Source organism: Metopolophium dirhodum, chromosome 8, assembly GCF_019925205.1.
Source record: "Metopolophium dirhodum isolate CAU chromosome 8, ASM1992520v1, whole genome shotgun sequence".
Classification (NCBI taxonomy): Eukaryota; Metazoa; Arthropoda; class Insecta; order Hemiptera; family Aphididae; genus Metopolophium; species Metopolophium dirhodum.
Window position 1 is genome coordinate 22,155,785 of NC_083567.1, and position 22,690 is coordinate 22,178,474.

Consider the following 22,690-nt stretch of genomic DNA (forward strand, 5'->3'; position numbering starts at 1 on the left):
TTATCGTTTCACTAGAATCTAAAACTTTATTTTAGATACCGATAATGTTGTATTTATAATATCGAATGTTTGAAAGTATGTTGAGTGCTTCTTATAAATAAAGAACAAATATTTTGTTATACTAAATTTTAATAAAAATGTATTGAATTATTTCTTTAATATTAGATTTATACCGTTGTAAGTTACGTTTTATTGACTATTATAAGTTAATCACAATAACGGATGATAACTTATATGTATAATATAAATTTTTATGATAATTAGTAATAAATATGCGATGTTTTCTTGCCTAAGTAAATGCTACATATACCATGTATTTGTATTACCAATAAAATAATAGTATTGTCAATAATTTATAAATATATTATAAAACCTTGAAATATTTACGTTTTGTCACACCGTCTAGCTGCTCAGAATCGTTTTTCGTGCTGCAGTCATTAGATAGTATCTATTTTGCGAGCGGCTCTGATTATGGTTGGCTATTGGTAAATTGTTATGCCTTCTACTCAAAATCACTTCAAAATTTCTTCTGAAATGACACTCCTGGTCACGCTTGATTACTTTTACACTTCGACTCAAGTTAATTTTTACTTGAAAGAATCTATTATTTTGAAATGCACATTTGTTAGGTACGCTGTACGATTTATGTAGATATATATATTATCTTACACGTAGGGTAGACAATACAATATGTTTTTGTTATAAAAATATTGTAGGCCATGTATATCATAGTTTGTATACAGTTAAATTGATAATCGTGATCTGTACGATACGACGTCACATCACTTGGAATTTACATATTTTCATCTTCAATTAACGTGTCTCGTCTTCACGGCCCTACCTTTACGTTTGTGCGTAGACTGCTCTCGGTTTGGAGTGTGTCTACCTCCTACGTTTAACGAATTTATATATAAACCATATTTTACCTGGAAACAAAGTACGAGAAACACAACCGATTGGGCTCCACGCGAATCGTTTGCTCAATATACAATCGCTGCAATGGCGGCGATGGCGACAGGCGCGTACGTATATATAAAGAAGTATTTCTCTGCGGCTTACATATTATATATCGGCGGCGAACTTATTCGTAAATTTATGTGCCGGTAAATCAATTTGCAGTTCGTGTGCAGGCCATTGCCACCACCACCACCGCCACGACCGCCACCGCCGCAGCCCATTCTTTCTGTACGATATTATAGTCTTTATATATAATATTATTATTATTACCCATGGCTGTGCGCCGCCGTGCAGGCCGTCTTACGATTTATTTATTTTTTCTTTATCCAGGGTTTTCATTGCGAGCAGCTGAATCGTTTTGCCGACGAGTCGTTTATCATGCATTGTTCTTTATAGTTAAAAATATTACGTGTCCATATAATATGTGCGAGTGTGTGTGTGTGTGTGTTTCATGCGAAATCGCTTTAAACCCAAACGTTTTGCCCAGTATTCCATTATAACAAACACTTCTGTGTGTGTCCGTTACGTACGACGAAACTTCATAATTAATGGTTGAACTGTGTGGACCATGAAATAATCGCTATTGTGATATTATTATTATTATTATTATTATTAACGCGTCGGGCTATTTAAACAAAATATTATTAACAGCAGACGGCTATACGCGTGCTGTGCTTGTTGTTTGCTTGCATATTATAATATGCATATAACTTATATATTATGTACGAATGAATGTGTGTGTGTATATGTGTATGTGTATTTGTGTTTGTTTATGCTGGCGTCTGTGTACGAGAGGGATGGAGAATGTGTTTGTATCCTAGTGCATTATTAAAATGTTTAGCATAACGTGTATATGTATACATATATACAGTAATATGTTTATTTATTGTATAAACGCTTCGTGTTTTATATCCCTTCTCTCTATAGTATATAATATTATCTTGTCTGGAACGGCTAATCTTTGTTTAAAATTTGCAGTCATTAGACCCTTGCATAATATGTGCAAACTTTTTACTAATAATATTAATAATATGCACCTTGTTTTTTTTTTTTTATTAGCCTGTTAGAAATTTGTTGATTTAATGAAATATTCTTAAGGTTCAGTAATTTATATTTCTAGAAGTTGGACCCAATGTTCGATTTTTATAAAGTTCAGTCAACAAAAACACGGGGCGGCCGTGTTCTTTGTTACAACCATTTGAATAGTAAAGTTATTTGATTTTAATTAACTTAAGTGACTTTGTATACCTACAATTTTAAACTTATTTAATGACATCATTCTGCAGATCTGAATGACCATTATAATATATTATTCATCTTTAATTTCTCATAAATACATTTTTATTTTTATAAAATAGTATTATTGCTGTAGTTAAATCATAAACATCGAACTATGAAGTACACTGAAGCAATAAAAACATTGAAAACTATAAGTTTGTCAGCATTATAATTACATGAAAAATTAATTATATATTTTTCAAGGATTAATAGATGAACAAATTAGGTTATAGTAGTTAAATTAATATTTCAGATATATATCGACAAACGAAAGTAGGTTAGTATACGATCGTTCGTACAATTCTAACGTAAAAAAAATTGTCAGTTCAATATTATTATAGTTTTTAACTTTAAATTATATTTGATAATTCATTAGTAACGAATCATTACATGAGTAAGTATTCTGTATAGCCAATGTGACTTTAAGCTCAAAAATATCTTATTTTTCGTCAATGAAATCTATTAACCCTAGATCCAGTTCATGTGCAGATAATTATGTTTTCTGTGAGAGGGAATGACTCAAATAGTCAAATTGTATTTAGTAATATGGAATAGACTGTAGTTACATTAATGAATCAACAAAATGTGAACTAATCTTAATGGGGCTTAGTTTAATCGATACTTTTTTTCGTTTCTCGTAATCTCGTATAATCCATTCAAGTAAAACCCATCAATCACAATATCGGGGGACTAATGATGTAAATCGAACGTGAACCTCGGCCGGAGAAAACTTTGTTTTTAATTTGTTTAACCGCATCACTCGAGAATATTACATGAACAAGAAAAAACCGAAGGTTTTTCAAAAATTTCATTTTTATATTTATTATTTACACCCTTCAAAACATTGTGCATTTAGAACAATGTCAACCTCTGTTTCTTCATATTATTATTGATTACAAACATTGTAATTTGAAACATTTGTTGTACACTTGTACGTCAACATACTAATAGTTAGGAACACAAAGAAGAGAATACAAAATTCTTATACTAAGTATAGTAAGTACCTATTATATAGTAGGAATAAGTTAATATCATAATTTTTTTTTATTATATCTTAGACTATAGCTGTCCCGCCCGACGTTGTCCAGGCCAAAGATTTGTATTTTAATAAATATATTTTTTTACAAAATGTTTATACCATATTTCTTGTAATTATAATATTAATTTAATATGTAACAAATTGGAACCATTTAGATTGACAAAAATAATTTCTTTTTTCGTATGCTAAAAAAATCATATGTGAGCTTCCCTTTACCTATCTACCTATATTAGTAGAAAAATCAAGCTGTATACACCCTCAAATTTTCAATTTTCTATATTTCTCTTATAACCAATATCAACCATTTAAAACAAAAATGTCTATCGTAAATCTCAAAATACCTGTTTGAGCACCTCTCCGGGATGAGCCAACTGGGTCTAATTGTGAATCTAAACCATTTAGGGACTCACTCAAAAACACACAAAAAATGTCCAGTGGTTTAGGAGGAGTTCAATGACATACAGATAAACATTCATTTGTATATGTATATATAAACATAGATTGTTATTATTTTCAGCTACCCAATTAATTTCACCACGGAAAATTATTATACATTAAAACCTTCCCCGTGACTCGACCGATTTATTGGTGAAAACCGTATTAAAATAAGTAGAGTTCTTTTCGAGATATGCTCGTACATATAAAAAAGGGGCAGTGTTTCTCTACTATATTATGCATGTTATATACGTAACAAACCTTCCTCTTAAATCACTATATCAATTAAAAAAAACAGCATCAAAATCCGTTGCGTAGTTTTAAACAACTAAGCATACAGACAGACAGCCGCGGGACTTTGTTAAGATTAAGATTTATGATTATTTTTTTTTTTTAATTTGAATATTTTCTTTTTGTTTGTGTCCATAGCAACCGTTAATAAACAAAAATTTCTATCGTAAATCTCAAAATTCCTGTTTGAGCACCTCCCGGGGGTGCTTGTCATATACATATAAACCTTCCTCTTGTATCACTCTATCAATTTAAAAAAACCGCATCGAAATCCATTGCGTAGTTTTAAAGATTAAGCATACAGCGAGAAAAGGGGACTTTGTTTTATAATATGTTAAGATTAAGATTAATTCTTTGTATATGTTTTCATGTTGTTATGTTAAGGTTAAGGCAGTCCTTAGATTATACCATATTATAATTTACATATATTTGAATTTACAAAAAAATTACACTATGAATAGAAAAGTTAGATAGTTAAGAGTTATATAAATATATAATATTGTGTTGGTTGATAATAAAATATAACTTTTATTTATTTAATATCATACAATAATATGTATACAATATACATATACATAATATATATTTTTTCGTTTAAATATTATTAATTTATTTTGGATCCACGAAAAGTGAAATCTGCCATATTTATTGATTATTGGTTGGATTTTATTTTATTGTGTATAAAAAACAGGTGAACGCATTTGGTAGATGGAATCAGACAGTTTTAAAAATAAAAAGTGGGTACCTACTAGATAATAGGTGGTACCGTACGTACTCCTATCGTTCTATTGTACGCATAATATGGATTCATTATTATAATGTAATATATATTTAAATTATTTTAAATTCAAGAACTGCAATGATAAATAATGCATTCTAAACAACTGTGATAGGAGTTCGCATTTTTTCTTTTATTAATAAAAACATTATGGCACAGCAGTTATTTAATTTTAATTTTATAATTTATAAAAATTGTAGTTCAGTTTACTAAAGTGTTAAAATAAATTACCCATATTTATATTTAACTATAAAAACAATAATTCAAGTAAATATTAAAGGGTAAAGGTATTACCCTTAGGTTAGGTAAGGTTTAGTTTTACATGAATTGTACATTTAAATTCGTCACGTTTTACAAAATTTAGTATTACCTAGTTGATTAACATAATATAATTCTGTAACCACAAATGTTCATAATTACTAATTAGAGAATCGGTAATTGCAGTTAATAATTTCCATTCAGACGTTTTTCATAAGTAATGAGAGTTGAGACGAGCAATGTTTAATTCAGCTTCTGTTTATCACATTCATTTACGTCAAATTCAATATCTATTGTAATAGGATAATAATAATAATTATTATTATCCTATTAGTATAATAATTCTGTAAATTAATTAAGTGAATTGTTAAATACTGAACTATAAATTAATATTTAAAAGTTAACAAATTGTACGTGTTATTAGAGTATTGTTTTATGAATGATGTAAAATATTTTTATTAAAATATTCAAGATCAATTAGGTAGCTAATATACTGACTTTATTATTTTACTTATTAACAATACAAAAATAAATTTAATTAGTATTCTAAAATTTGAATCTCTTAAAAGAGTTGTTTAATTATTGGTACTTAATCTAGTTAATTTATCAATGACTATTATTTTTATTGTTTTTTAATCAGTCAAAATTTTTTTTAATTCTATTTTTAAATGGTACATATTATCGTTAATAAAAATAATGATTCATGCATCCATTAAGTACAATCAATCGAAATTGTGTTGCTATAAAATTGGTTTATAACAGTAAAAAATAGCGTAATATATCTTATGATTGAAATTTGGATGAAAAAAAAATTGTAATATTCTCAGAAAATATTCGTAAAATTATATTGATATTTATCAATATAACCTTTGAAAACAATAATGATTTTATTCTATACATATATATAATTATAGGTACCTATATAGAATCTATAATACAATAATATAATAAAATTGTATTTTTCTGGCCCGATATTGTCCAATATCCATTATCTATGTGTGATGTCACTGACAAATATGTATATATTTAATCATTTCCTATATTATTCTCTTTCCATTTTCAAGGAAGTGTATAATATAATATAACCATACAATATTCACATCGTTAAAGTACTGCGTATAATACCGTATTGATTTTAGTTCCTGGTTTAGGATTAACTTTTGGTTTTTAGTTTTTACCAACACATATAAGAGAAAAACGGTTTAAAACTTTTTAACTCGTTTTTTAGTTAGCTGGATATTGTGTTGAATCTCTTTCTCTCATCTCTGCCCGCAAAACGCAACATATCGTAGTTCTCACATCCCGGTTTGTCAGCAGCAGCAGCAGCATGTATTACTTTTTTAAACTTTTTTTTTAATTCAGAGTTTTTACATATACAAGATACAAACACAAGAGAGATACGCGTTAGCGTTTTAAAATTGAACGTCTCTCGCCTGCGCAACGCCATTGTTCGCATACCGAAAATAAACTTATAATAATAATATAATACTTATACGTACAATCTATATAGCTTCATTTATAGACATCGTTTAAAATTTAATTTAAAATCTAATACACTACCTATATATTATAATGCTTTTTTCATGTAATTATTATTTATTATAGTATGTTGAATGTTCTCGTCTTTTCGGTAAATAATATCATGTATGTACCATCCAAATGAGGCATGCATAATTTATATTCTTGTCTTACTCAGTTCATGATTCATTATATTTATATTATATAATAATATACATTATTATATTGGTAGATTTTAGATTCTGACATCGGATCGATGGATGTAATAGATTGTACAATGATGCGTGTGTGTATTTTTTGTCTGTTCAATTTTTAACGATTTTTAGTTATTTTGTTGTAATTCAAAAAACATTATTCGTAATCATAATATTTTCCAGGAACTTGAAACTTTTCACCACTACTTTCATTATTTTTTTACTATACGCAATTATATTTTCAAAAGTGTTAGATTAATACAATTTTAAGATATTTTTACCACTAAACTATAAACACTGATCGTCAGTATTGACTTGTAAGAATAACAGCTACTTAATATTATATGAAATAACAGAATGATAATATTACTATTTTAATGTTTGTAATTTGTTTATGTCAAAAAATTTACAAAATTTACCGTAACAGATGTAGAAACAATAATTGACAGTATAAATATCCCTAGAAATAAAGACTGACAGACAGAATCTATTTCATCGTATAGGTACAATTATTGATTATTGAATTCAAATTGAAAACATCCATTACAGTGACCTACTCAATGACGAAGTACACTCGACAGTCGACACCTAGTCGACTATATTCATCAGATCAAGTTCCCAGAATTTGATATTATATTTACCTATATATTTTTGATAACGATACCTATTCCGAAATATGAGGTGTTTGTATGTCCGATGTCGTCTCTGTATGGCTATAATATGGTGGACAATTTAAAATTACATTTACTGTAATGTTTTTCGGTACCGGTAACCACAGTTTACCATGTATACCTACAGGTACTACATAATATATAGTGCGAAACTGGACTGCAGCGACTGTACTTAATAATTACCTACCCATGTAGTTCGCGGTAACTAGAATAAATATGCGACATGCCCTACTGCTACAACAGACCACTTTGTCATCTGCAGTTATTTTTGACACCTGTATCTATAAGATTCACTGCTACCATCTTTTAAGTCTTACGACTTAAATCATATGACAGTGAAACATCTAAATACCGAACACTGTCGGGTTCAGATTGTAGAAAGTTTATAGTTGGTTCCCAAGAAAACTCCGCTATTGGGAGGTTTCATTGTATACATTATAATATATTAGATATATAAAAATTCTATTGGCTGATGTACCACCTATAGGTACTTAGTATAATATTATATGTATATTTATTAATACAGTATCGTGGTTCTAGACTTCCAAGTTCTAGATATCGTCTATATAGAAACTATGGTAGCCCAGTGTAAGCTATAATTATACACTAATTATTATTAGAAATTAGAAATAATTTTTTGGTGGTATTTCCACAAAGAAGTTATAAATAATTTATTACATGCGTATTTTATACATTGAAAATTAATTTTAATATAACATAATATTATTATGATACAAATATAAAACCTCGTTTTCCTGTTAATAAATTATAGTATTCTGTATTTTTTACTCACTTAACTAATTGAGCCTTATATGGATACAATTTACTGCGTATAAATTAATTCGTACTACCTATTTCCGTGAAACACTATAATATGAGAAATGAGAATACAACACTATAATTAATAAGGAAGTTGTGGCTTGTGTGAAGATTGAAGAATGACATTTTCAAAGCGTAGCCTACACTGCATACATTTAGTCTACAAAAACATCGCTGTTAATATTAAAATAATAATATTTATAATCATGGATTTATTTAAATTAAATGTTGAAATTTGAAGTATTTATTCTTAAAAATATTGTTACTTTGGGGGAAATGTTGAAGTTAACGTAATACAAGTGTAACGCAATAAATCGTCGTAGGTTCATACAGATGCTATTATTTAATATTATGATGTTCTCAATAATATTAAATGAAAAATATCTTTTTTAATTAAATACCTTGCAAAATTGACGTATGAAAATTAATTTTGTGGGTTGTTGGTATTTCCGGAAAACACCGTGTACAAAATAAATAATTTATGGACAAAGTAATTTTATATTCAAATGTCTGTTCTTGCATAAAATAAAATTCAGCATCGATTGGATAAAAAGCGAACCAAACAATAACCTGATTACGTTGGCAAGAGCTTATGATGCGCAAAAATAAATTGGGTTACTTGAAAAAGTCTATTCGATTTTTATACTCAACGACGCCAACATTCTTAAAAACAGATTGAGTGTTTTCTTCAGAAAACCCTTCATGATATTGGGTTTAAGATTAAAAAATTAAAAATAAATATTATTTTAGTTTTTGAGTTTCAACTGTCGATAAATAAAAGATTTTTAGAATTTCTTTGATATATAGGAAACACTCAAATACACTTTCATAACTACATTCAATTGACATGCCAATATATCACATGTAGGTTTATATAATTTTTCCTTTTGATATAATAATAATAGTTCTAAATTTTAGTACACGCATGTACACGAGGGTTAGTAAGTGCGTATTGTGTGACAAAGATTTAAATATCCACTTCTTTGTTTGGTACAAATATTAGGTGTATTGTATTATTTTTCAGTTTGTTTAAAATATTTTATTACATTCTGTTAAACATAAACAATAAGTAACATAGATGAGTAAAAACTTAGTATACAATATAGTAACATGGAACACGTGAAGTGGAACATTCAGTATCTAATCCTCAGGATTACTTGTGTTAACCTTGGTCAATGGTCACTGGTCAGTGGCTTATTTGATGGAGGGCGATAGGAGATTTTCACAAATCATATTTTACGTTGTTTTTGAGTTTCTACATTTAATTAATAAACAAAATATAATAATTTTTTTTTTCATTGGAAAATATTTTCTTAACACATTGTGTTTATTGCACGGAACGGTATAAGAAATGATTGGATACTGATTGGTCAGCGGAGTGTGGGCAGATTGTACAAATCTTATATCGCATCATCGATATAGGTACTATAATACAAGTTGTATTATAGTGAACCCAGTCCAAAGGCTCCTTGTATCTATTTACAAAAGGCGTTGTGTATTGTTTCAATTGATAAAAGTGTCAATTTCAGTCGGTATTATTCGGTGGTATGTAATTGACAAATTTTCAAAATATAAAAATGAAATGTGCCTAAATATTTTTTTTTTAGAGGGGGGATTGGCCTTCTTTGCCATCGCCCACCTCCCCATCAAGGTTAGCTCTCAACGCACGCCCCTGCTTTAGTTACTAGAACTTTTATTATACTAGTTATCTAGCCAATTTCTTTTTAATAGTCAGTATATTATATTTTGTGATAATGTGAAGGATGAATAAAATTTTTGTTATTAATAATATAATAATATGGTTGGTGTGGTTTGTTAATTTTTAGTGGAATCTTTTATAATGATTTTTCGCAAAATTGTTGGTTGACAGTTGTTGGTTATTTTAGATCGTTGTAATCTACAAGGCAGCATTATTCTTATGTACTATGGGGTACCTTTAATAGGTGTTAAGTGTTTTAAGACTATGGACTGAAAAAGTTATATTATAGGTGGATATTCGCAGGTTTAGCTGAACCCCATATTTGGATGTCATATTGTCATACTGATCTGATGATTGTTTTAGAAATAAGAATTTTAAAAAAGTAGGTCAGCGTATTTCGGTGGTGGATGTTTGTCCATCGTCCCTTCGGGCCTCGGATAGGATAGTGTAATTTTACTGTATTCGATTGCATTCGATAAAAAACGATTCTGAGCAGACGAGGGAATCTTTTTTATTTAATTTTATTCGTTTCTATGGTGATAAGCAAAGCGTTTTAAGAACAGCTTAAGAACGATTTATATAAATAAGTTAATTTATACAATTATAATTAGGAAATATCATAAAAATGAAAATAATATAAAATAAAAGAAAAAACTCATAAGTCGCTCAAATGTTTTGAAAATTTTACCATGTCTAAGTAAGGTTAATATAAGTAAACAACCCAAATTTCAAGTTTTTACGAATGTTTTTAATCGAATTACAACAAAAAAACTCCCAAAATAAAAAGGTCTATAAATAGCTCAAAAATGGCTAAAATTTTCCGAACAAAATCCAAAAAAAAAACAAAAAATATCTCGTCATTTTTTTAAAGCAATATTTCTGGTAGAAAACGTCGTCCGTAATTATTTAATATTATGAAATCGTATGTTTTTTCTCCTTTAACCGCTTTTATTTCGAGTAACGTTTCGAAAATCGAAAAATGACCTCTTTAAAGTACCAGCTCAAGAACATTACCTTTCAGAAAAGATGCTAAACTTGATACTTTTGAGCAAGTTTAGAGGGAGAAAAAGTGTTTACAGAATAAAAAAGAAATAAACATCATTGTAAAACCATTACATTTTTCGCTCCGCTCAGAATCTAAAATATCATGGTTATTATAGGGTATATTATTTTTATAAAAATGTATTTTGTTATAATTTTTTATTTTACATAAAAATTGGTTTTTTTTTAACTTTTTTATTCTAATATTGAAAAAGAAACAATAAATATAATGTATCTTGAATATTTTCCTTATTTTATTTAATGATTTGAGTTTTAGTTTTATTTTTATTTGATAATTTTTGTGACGTGAATAAACATGATCGAAAATACACTAATAAATAAAAATTAACAATAATAACTGTACATACATTTTATAATTTTAATTATTTTGCGTATTTCATTCTTACATTTTTCAGATTATTTTTACTTTATAATAAAAAATTATTTTCTTTTATTTATGGTTTTAAACAAATAGAAGTTCGAAATTTAATAATAAATATTTAACTTTGAATAATTTAGTACACTATCAAAATTATTAAAATATTTCCTCTCTTCAAAAGGCCCAACTATATCTCATAAGCTAAATATCAACTTTAAACAAACAACAAATATTCATGAAAAAAATAATAAAATAATTAACGAATAAATAAAAAGACTATAATATTTTTACAATATTTTTTTTTACTTATTATTATTTAACATAATAAAACCAGGCTTTTATTGTTATCGTAGAAGTTTAGTATTAATTTCTTTATTTCGAAAATCTTATACGAAACATTGGTGTTTAAATACAGATGTTATAAATTTTGTATTAATTTAACTTCCCATTTATTGAAAATACATTTTTTTTAAACTATTTTTTCAGTCTATAAAATTTTAAAATTCCAACCAGTTTTGCGTCATAACCATAAATGTATTTTTCCATATTAATTTTACATTTGTTTTTGTGCATATTAATAACAACATTGAATTTTTTTTTGTTTGGAGTTTTGAATAATTCTTATGCATATTTATTAATTTTTTATGTGTATTACATTTTTGCATGCATATTTTATTATTTCTTCGTGCATATTTTTTCTTTTTTTAGCTCACTTAAGTGTGATATTATAATTTAAAAATATCTCTTATACGTAGAGATATCTACTTGCATAAAAAACGTTTAAATTAAGTGTCACTATCATATTATAAGTCATTAAATCATGTTTAAGGGAAATTTGATCAAGACTTCATATCAAAATTGAACATTTCCAAAAACGATTTTTGAAATATATTATTATATTATTGGTATACAATTAATAGAATGTTGAAAATATATTTTCTTAAACACCTACCAAAGGATATTAGTGAGTAGGTAATTGGATTTATGCGTTATATTATGCAAATTTAAAATAGAAAATGGATAAAATTAACGTTTTGATTTAAAACAACTTAAATCTATGTAAATCAAATAAATTTCGTCATGTATAAAATCATTGTCACACCAAAAATGTAGAATTCACTAATTATATTATATATAATACTGTGGTCTGTGATTTGAACATAGGTATAGGTGCCGTTATACACGTCACGCGTTATATCTTGTTTTGAATCTTCTTAATTAGGTTAAATGTATAATCAATGACAACTTATAATTATAGCGTTTATCGTGGCTTAAATGTATGTTAGCGGTACAAAACGTTTCGCACATGCGACATGCCATTAAGGAGTTGTGTTTGTTTCATAAACACTAATATCCGCGTGTTAGAAATTACCTAGTCTGTATACGACATGGGTTACACACATTCTCAAACCTCTCGCATAAACCTTACCGTATTTCCGATTTTTTCGATTTTTTTTTCGTTAGACCGTAATTACAGATCGATGTTAAACACGGTGGATTACAACAAAAAAAAAATACGAAAAAACCACGCTCTCTTCAATATATTATGTCGTACCCGAACGTCGAAAACACTATTATTTACGACGAGGAAGCACTTGTGTTTTGACTAACTATATGAAGAACTTTACTGCAGACTTCGATTTATTTTTTTTTAATAACGTATTACAACTTTCCCCCTTTCTATTAACAAAAAAAAAATATGGGGAGGGATGGGGTGGGCGTCGTATTAAATTCAATACCTATCTGTATTATAATAATTTATAATAATTCGATGACAAATAGATTATTCATTGGTTCGATTTTCGGTTTTTGCAGACGAGGAGACAGTGACCGTGCGTGGCATCGTGACATCCGACGGGCTGTTCGACGGCACCATTAGCACGGCCGCCGAGGAATACTTCGTGGAACCTTCGTCGCGGTATGGCGACGGGTCAGTGCTACCGTACCACAGCGTCGTATACCGTTTGTCGGACGTGGCTGGCCCGAAGTCGGCTGGTGGCGGTTGCAGGTCGGAGGCGCTGCGCGAACGCCGGTCGGCTGACAACGGCCACACCGACGCCGAGAGGCTGGTGAACCAGACGTACGACACAGAGGGCGTGATACTGGTGCGGTCGCCAAACGGCACCATCGTGAACCGGAGCAGGCAGTCGGCCACCAGCAAGACGTCCGTGCCGAAGCCCAACTGGTACGACCCGAACGACCAGCGCAAGGTACTGGTGGCCGTGGCCGGCGACGAGGCCAGCAGCAACCTGGTGGTGGATGACAGCGGCGCTTACGATCCGTTCGAGAACCGCAAGAAGGGGCTGGGTGGGTTCGTTGACAACCGGAAGACCACGTGCATGCTGTACCTGCAGGCCGACCACCTGTTCTACGAGAAGTACGGCAGGGAAGAGACGTGCATCGAAGTCATGACTAGACACGTGCAGAGGGTGAATGCCATTTACAGGAACACTGGTGAGTTACGATGAATTTATAATATCAATTGTACTCGGATATATTATGACGTATATTGGATAGAATTTAGAGGAGAGTTCGTGAAGTTATAACGTTAATATCACTAGTTCTCGCTATATCACCAAATGCGTCAAACGTTATGGTATACTCAATCAATGCTTTCAGAAGCGGATATAGAAAAATGAAAATTAGTGCTTCGTCGGCTTACTGTCACTTATCCACAAAAAAACACTAAAACATAAAATTTAAGGCTAATTAATCTTTTAAATCAGTAAATCTTCGATTGTTTGTTAACGCTCCTTATTGGTATGTTAGCAGCCTCACATTACATCATGACCTCAACATCCAAACACTAGGTATAATATTATGTAACTCGCTCCCATTTCTTTACGAAATTCTATAAAAATATGCTCAGTTAATGGTTAATCAAATCCTCTTGAATCGTCTTAAAAGATCCGTGATCTCCTTTCCAAATAAAAATGATAGGTAATAATAAATCTTGAGTGAGAGAATCTTTGAAGTTGTGTCACTGGACGTTCCCTTTTCTCACGCCACAATCACGTCTTACTATTTGATTATTGTGTGTACGCGTTGTAAATTGTTCTATTTAATAAAAATGTAGTGGTAAAATTCTAGAATTTTCGAGTACCCATCGGGGCCGATCATCTATAAAAGTTAAGGGCTCTTAAGCACGAAGGACACATTGCACAAACTCATGAAAAATGTAATTGCTTAAATTATCTGTAAGTTAAATATTTGACATATTTTATACATCAACAATCAACATGTTTTGAAAAGTTCCTCTGCTTCAGACTAAGAATTTAAAAATGAGAATTGTAGAAGTTGTGATTTAATAATCAAAGTTGATAGATGGATAAACTGACACGATAAACATTTAAGAAAGAAAAACAATTTGGTTAATGCAATAAGTACTAGAATTTCACGTTATATAACACAAGACGTATTTAACTTTTTAATTTAAGTATTTGTACCTCAGAGCAGCCAAATACGCTACAGATGTCACTGTCACTATTTCCACATCAGTCTTAAAAAAATGTGCATCTGTGCAACCAAATATGGTCGTGTATAAATGCATAAAATATTCAATGTATATATCACTCATTTGTTCGATCTCCAGATAAATAATAATATTATTTCGTAGTACAAATTACTCAATTAACTACATTTGACACCTAAATAATTTAAATTCGTATAAAATCTTTATTAGTAGTATTATTATTGTTATCATCATCTCACCTATTGTTGTTATAACTCGATATATCTACACTGCAGGAGTACACTGTTGGTCGTTACGCCCTTCGTCGATATCCCTTAGGTAAATAGTTTAAAATTGTAAACAATTAATATCGTTAACTAAACAACTTTTCCCGTATGCGAGGAATTGTTATGTATATAATATTATGATATAATATGAATTATACCCATATTATATTATGTATAGCCGTATAGGTACCATTTCAGCATTCCGAACGCTGCGCATTTCCTATGATCAAAATTAATAACGAAACGTACCAATTTTCCCGGAATCCTGTCGGAGGCTAACTTACCTAATGCAGTGGTGCAGATACGATTTTATCGTATCTTTGGGGGAGGGGGAGGGGTTAATTCGCGTTTAATTTGCAACTCATAAAATATATTTCAAAATATTATATACTTATTTTTAAACACCTCCCTCCCCCACCCACAGTAACTACGCCACTGCATCTAAAGTATACATAAATAAATTAAATTTTCATAAACAAAGGTTGTTTCGTCGTATACAGTTTATATTTTATCTCCAACCAATCGTGATGCAGGTATACATAGTTAGTCGACAAATAATAATAATAATAATATTATGTAAACTCGAGTATTTAATTCGTTCGTTCGTCTTCGTCGTCGTTATTGTTGTCGTTTGTATGTATATGCACTTGTATATTTGTGTAATTTATTCGTTTGGGGGGACGAGGTGGCCGAGTGGTCTAACGCGACGGATTCGGCACAGCCGGTCCGAGTTCGATCCTCGACCACTGGGCGGCATTTTTCTCCGTGCAAGTCACGGTGTCCGGAGAACAAGTGCCGCCATCCCCCCACCCCGGGGCACGGCAGAAACCTACGGGTGCCCCATTAGAAATTCTGCCAAACACAACACACACGTGTACCAACCTACCCAATATAAAACCTACCAAACCTACCCAATATAAAACCTACAGTGCCCTCCCCACACCCAATGGCCTATGTTGCCGCGGGTTACCCAATAAAAAAAAAAAAAAAAAAAAAAAATTTATTCGTTTATTCGTTCTTAATAAATCCGCCAAACCTTCTTGTATTTTTTTCTTTTCTTTGATATTTGCGTTTAGATGCGCCCTGGATTGTGACACACCCGTGTGGGTATACAATTATAACCAAAAAAGTATACTGTAGATTGGTACAGCCTGCTAGTTTTTCCTACATGTAAGCAAATCTGTAGAACTATTTAAGTCTTTTGAAGTTTTCCTAGTGTATGCATACATTTGTTTTCATAACGACCGTGTAATAATGTCACGAAGTGATTAACTGATATATAGATTTATAAATATTTATGTATGTTTTTTTGTGCATTGCTCTACCTTCGCATTAACTCGTAAATTAAAATATAAATTTAATAATGAATCTACCTACTACCCAAGCATAGTATGAAAAATGTAATATGTATATTTAACATATAATTTTCTTCTGCAGCAGTGCGCTCAAAGGTAAACGAATAACATCAACTATTATATTTATGATACATATTTTTAATTTAAATTAATTCCACGTTTTATCGTTTATATCAAAGCTTATTGATTTAAATTTTCAAATTAAGGAAAATATTATATTTAATTTAAATGGGCTAAATAGTCATGCGTATGACGTGACTTAATTAATAATAATTAAAATGTCCGCTATCCATCCTAAAATAACCTTGTTGATTTTTAATGGGATAAGGTAATGAATATCAACGAATTTGTTTTTAAAAATTATTTTTGTTTACACTTAAATTAAACATGCTGTCAACAAACCCTTGGCTTTTATTATATAATGTATTAAGTTATACGCAGTATGTCTCATATTATATGTAGGTACCTATCACTAAACATACCAAATTTGACAGGAACTATTATATTTGTCACCAGATGTAAATATATGTGAATTTTTTATTTTGATCCATAGACAATGATTCTAACATTTTTCGAGTTTTAGCTATTTTAAAATTGATAATCCTATTTTTTCGATTTTAACACTATTGAATGGCTTTTTTATAGATTCGATTTGAATGTGAAATTTTCCCAAAATGTGTACATGGTACTCTCTAGTCATCATAGCAAACCGTATTTCAATCCAAAGTCATTGGAACGTAATTTAGTGTTACATATTATAAGACTGGACAACCGGACAATAGACAATGAACATAGAGTACATATAGTGAATATTACTGAATAATGATAATTTATTATAGTTATTCATTGCTCCTTACAATTATCTTGGTATATCGTGAAATAACTACAGCTGTAGGTATACAGCTATATAATATATATAATATAGATACTAAGATATACTACTTATTATTTTTTTTTTAAACGAAATAAAAATTCTTAATTATAAGTAATGATAACACATTACGAAGAATTAAAATGTATATTTCATATAATACCTACTTTATGGAATTAAGAAGTATAATAAAGTATGTATTTAGTGTTTATATAGGTAGTCTTTTTTAATTTAGTATTTGAATTTAAATTTATAAAAACGTCTACTAAAACTAATCTTCATAAGATTATTTGTATTTATCCATATGAATAGGTATATATTATAGTAATATTAAAATTAACATAGCTTAGTATATACGTAATATTTATTTACTATTTACAACAGCGGGATATTATAGCTCCTATATAATTTTATATTTCATGTAGGTACCTATTATATTTACTTGGCTGTGATTCATAAATGTATTCATCATGTGCTTGTTCAGTGGGCCCTCTTTATTTTCTTAAAGAATAAACAAAATTAACTTTGTTAAGTTGTAATTAATAATATTCTTACAGTAGGTAACTTTAGTGAAGCCATCGTAATTCGAAAGAGAATCTTTCTGAGAATAGTTTCTCTTATACTTAAACCGAAAAGCTTATTATGCAGTTCTGGACTTAACTCTCAAAGCAAAATAACAGGTATTAAATCTGTTTGGTATGTAAATATATACTATATATACCATAACTTACGTTACATATCAACATCTTAACCCCTAACCTCTCTACATTCTAGTGATTTTGGAAGCTTAACCCAAACAGATTATGTCAAACTTGTCCAAGAACATGGAGCATAAACAAGATATGGAGAGACATTATGCTCCGCCTCATTGATTTTTCGTCGTAAAGAAACTATCTCTGTAAAACCAATACATCATATGAATGCGTTTCCTCGAGTGACCATGGCCCAATTTCATTTTTAGGTCGTCCGCATGTTTATGTCACTTTATAATATTTCCTTATTTCTTTAAGGACGTGGAAACTTTCTTTGTGAACTTACTTTTAAATTTTAATACATTCCTTTAAACCATAATCTATATTATATAATACATAATACCTATATATGGCTGTATATTTTTAAAACTTAAATTTTTTTTTAATGTTTTTATGAAAATATTTAAAGTTTAAAGAGGAAAAATCATGTAAAAAAAAATGTTTAGCTATTCAAAATTTGTTTTAGCAAATTATCTAATGGTCTGAGGTATTTTAATAATATTTTAGAAAGATAACATGTTTTATATTTAACATAATGTGTGCACCTAACCTATAGGCGAATGGCTATTATATTATGTCATCCCAACCAATCTATATGCGTATTATGATTATTATTGCCTTTTAAAAAGATAATAATTTAAAAGTCGAAGTCGTTTATCCCGTTTAGTTCTGCATATTTACTGTTGCACATCTGTGTAATTTTTCTTAACCTTGATAAACCTCAAGAAATAAATTCAATTTGTATTCGTACGTGTGAATATACGTCCCAGACCTATATTATAGCTGTAGGCGGCAATTGAGTAAGATTGGTCGATATAATAATAAAAATAAAACCGTCTTGGAGAACGAACGCGTGATGCGACTGACGCGTGGCAGGAGAAAGACCAACCAATCTTTGACAGGGATGAGAAGGAGGATGAGGTTGAGGATGAGAACTGCGGAAAGGGATCGTTGCCACCGCGGTCTCAAAACAGCAATCCCAACTTACTATAAAATTGCGTTTATATAGAGCAGCCCTCCCACTGAGTCACGTTTTGGGTGCTCGATCGTCCCGATCCTGTGCAATATATACGTCGAGGGGTGGCTGTGGGTCAAAAACTGCTGCTGCCGTTTGTGTGTACATGTATACGTTATATACGAGTCTAGTGTGGCGTGCGTGTATATAAAGACGATGCTCAAACAGTAAGACGGCAGGGGGGGAGGTTTTTGGGGCAAAATTCGTCTATGTATACAATGTGTGTGCGTGTGTTTGCGTGTGTGTGTGTATTTGTGTGTGTGTGTGTGCTCTTTGATTAATGTCGTTTTCCCGCCAAGCCACCGTCGACGCCGTTCGCGTGTCCTAAACCTTGCTGCATTTTCCGGGGCGACTTCCGTTCGATGACGACGGAGACGCGCGTCGAGATTGTGTTATTTCATTAATACCTCCCGACGTCGTTTCCACCGTCGCCGCCATCACCTGCGACGAAACGAACTTTTAAACGCACACCACCGATCGGTCTCGTGCACCAATATAATATACGTTTACCTAAAAGTAATATGTTCATGCACACGTCGTATATTATGTTTCTTACGACGAAGACTTGCAGAACATAAATTAGGTATTCCAAATCATGCTTGTCACCTTTTTAAATGAAACATAATATAGTAAAATAAAACTATATACCGAATCAAACTATTAATTTGAAACGTATAGAATAATTCATTTTTTCATATTACCCTAATTTTAGATTCTGAGTGGAGCGAGAAATGTAATGGTTTTACTATGATGTTTATTTCTTTTTCATTCTGTAAACACTTTTTCTCCCTCTAAACTTGCTCAAAAGTATCAATAGTTTAGCATTTTTTCTGAAAGGTAATGTTCTTGAGCTGGTACTTTAGAGAGGTCATTTTTCGATTTTCGAAACGCTACTCGAAATAAAAGCGGTTAAAGGAGAAAAAACGTACGATTTCACGATTTTATAATATTAAATAATTACGGACGACGTTTTCTACCAGAAATATTGCTTTAAATGAAAAATGACAAGAGATATTTTTTGTTGTATTTTAGATTTTGTTCCTTACGGTTTAAAGTTCGGAAAATTTTAGCCATTTTTAAGCTTTTTATAGACATTTTAATTTTTGGAGTTTTTTCTGTTGTAATTCGATTAAAAACATTCTTGGGTTGTTTACTTATATTAGCCTTACTTAGACATGGTAAAATTTTCAAAACATTTGGGCGATATGAGTTTTTTCTTTTCTTTTATATTTTTTTTCATTTTTATGATATTTCCTAATTATAATTTATAATTATAATTATATAAATTACCTATTTATATAAATCGTTCTTAAGCTGTTCTTAGAACGTTTTGTTTATCACCATAGAAACGAATAAAATTAAATAAAAAAGATTTCCTCGTCCGCTCAATCGTTTTTTATCAAATTGCATTCAAATCGAATACAGTAAAATTACACTATCCTGTCAGAGGCCCGAAGGGACGATCCACCACTACCGAAATGCGCTGACCTACTTTTTAAATTGAAATTCCCTTTCAACGGTATAACTGATAATAATTATAAGTAAAATGTATAAACATTAATTAATTCTAAGGATCATACACTTTAAGTAAAAAATGTTTTCGTCGCGGAGCATGTCGGAGCAAAATACGTATTGTACATTTTGTACACATTTTAAGCAAAATTTGGCCCATGTTTGATATTGATAAATTATGCTTCAACAATTAATTTTGTAATATCCTATACAATTTACTATTATATAGGTACTCGTTTGTATTTTTATCAAATTTATTATTTAACCATATAATTATTACTCACGGTACTTAATTTAATCCTAACAAACTTAGGTGAAAATTCAGTAAAAATTAACGAAGCCAAAACACTATAGTTTAATTATTATAAAACTTACAAGTGATTTTAAATGTACTGTGGTTCAATAAATTAGATATACATTTACACAGCTCGCTTCCTACAATAAGAGCATTGCATAAATATTTTGTTTGTCATAAAATAATATACATAACTATATATTGAATTTGGCCAGGTATTAAGGATTTTGGGACAGTGCGTGCCGTAAAAGTTTAAGACTTCTTATTTATTTTCCCTAATCGTATGTATACGTATGCACCAATACGCGAAGGTATACCCGGCGGCTACGGAGCATCGTGTTTTTTTTTTCATCATCATCTTCATCATCATTATCATCATCATTATTACCATCCAAACATCGTGAGATATAACCGTACCTGGTAAATACATACGTATTACATATGTGTCGTACTTTCGTGTGTGTGTGTGTGTGTGTGTGTGTGTGTGTGTGTGTGTGTGTGTTCGTATATACGTGTAAAATCCACTCGCTTTGATCGAGGGAGCACAAAGTGTGGAAGCGGGTGAATGTTGGTAGTGCGGTACTCGGTTTCGAGAATTATTTATTTCTAAAATGAAAACGATGGAAAACACTCGGCGCGTATGTTTTTTTATATAAGAAGACTCTCTCCGAGAACACCGATGTATTGTTGCCGTTATTAATTGAATAAAAAAAAAGCGACGGATAAAAGGTTTTTCTACGTTTATATATATATAAATTTATTTTTTTTTATTCAGTCGTGTAATATACGTCGGTATTATATATGTATAAGGTACTCGTATATAGAAAAGGACGTCTTTATAAAGATTAAGTTCCGTGCGAATCTGCAGCTATTCCCACTGAATTGTATATGATTAAACATTTTAACATTTTAAATTTTCATTTGCGTTTGCCAGCAACCGTTGTTTGCCGAATTTCTTGAAATCGACGACCGTTTTTGTTACTCGAAAATCCCCAACGGTAATGTATTCTGTGTATTGTAATTTTGAATGAAACTAAATTTTCGAACTATCAGCTATTATTACTTAACACAATATTACAAAATAAATACTTTTATATGAAACAACTATAATAAGTTGCTTGATTAACATTTTTTACTTTATACTCAAAGTAGGTTTTTTAATCATGTAAACTATACATTATTGTGTTATTGAACCATATATAAAATAGACAAAATAGACAAAAAAAATACTGAAATGCCAATTTAATCTAGTTAGTTTTAAGTTAATATTTTAGGCAATATACAAAACAGGACCACCCATTATCATTTTTAAACTATTAACATTATAATATTATGTACATCATATTATGATAATCATTATATTTTATGAAAAATATTTATCTAAATAATATGGGTACACACGAATTACCTACGTGTATATACATTTTTAAAATATTAAGCATGGCATTAACTGTAAAAAATCAACACTTACTACTTATATTTATTTCATCTTCATTCGTAATAAAATAAAAACATTACTTTGCATAGGATGCATTTATAATCATTTCATATAATATATGTATATATTATAATATATTAATATGCTCTGTTATACATTGTTGAATATATTATGTTTATAGATTTATGTTCCGGTTGAATATATTATTCACAGTAAAATTTATGAGTCCGGATGACTAGTTTAAACATTTGAAAAATCGATTATCTTGTTAATATATTTCTATAATATATATAAACATCAGTGATACTTATCATTTGTTTTACTATTTGTCCAACAACATGTAAGATTGTAAGAGAA

At 30.0% G+C, this 22,690-nt stretch overlaps 1 protein-coding gene across 2 annotated transcripts in view; it reads left to right on the plus strand.

Moving 5' to 3' along the window:
* LOC132950045 (disintegrin and metalloproteinase domain-containing protein 10) overlaps positions 1-22,690 on the plus strand; it is an 88,464-nt gene that overhangs the window by 46,953 nt on the left and 18,821 nt on the right. For both annotated transcript variants that reach the window (XM_061021240.1, XM_061021239.1), the window contains exon 4: positions 13,173-13,811. In XM_061021240.1, coding sequence (XP_060877223.1) covers positions 13,173-13,811 — 639 coding nt within the window. The remainder of the gene's footprint in view (positions 1-13,172; positions 13,812-22,690) is intronic.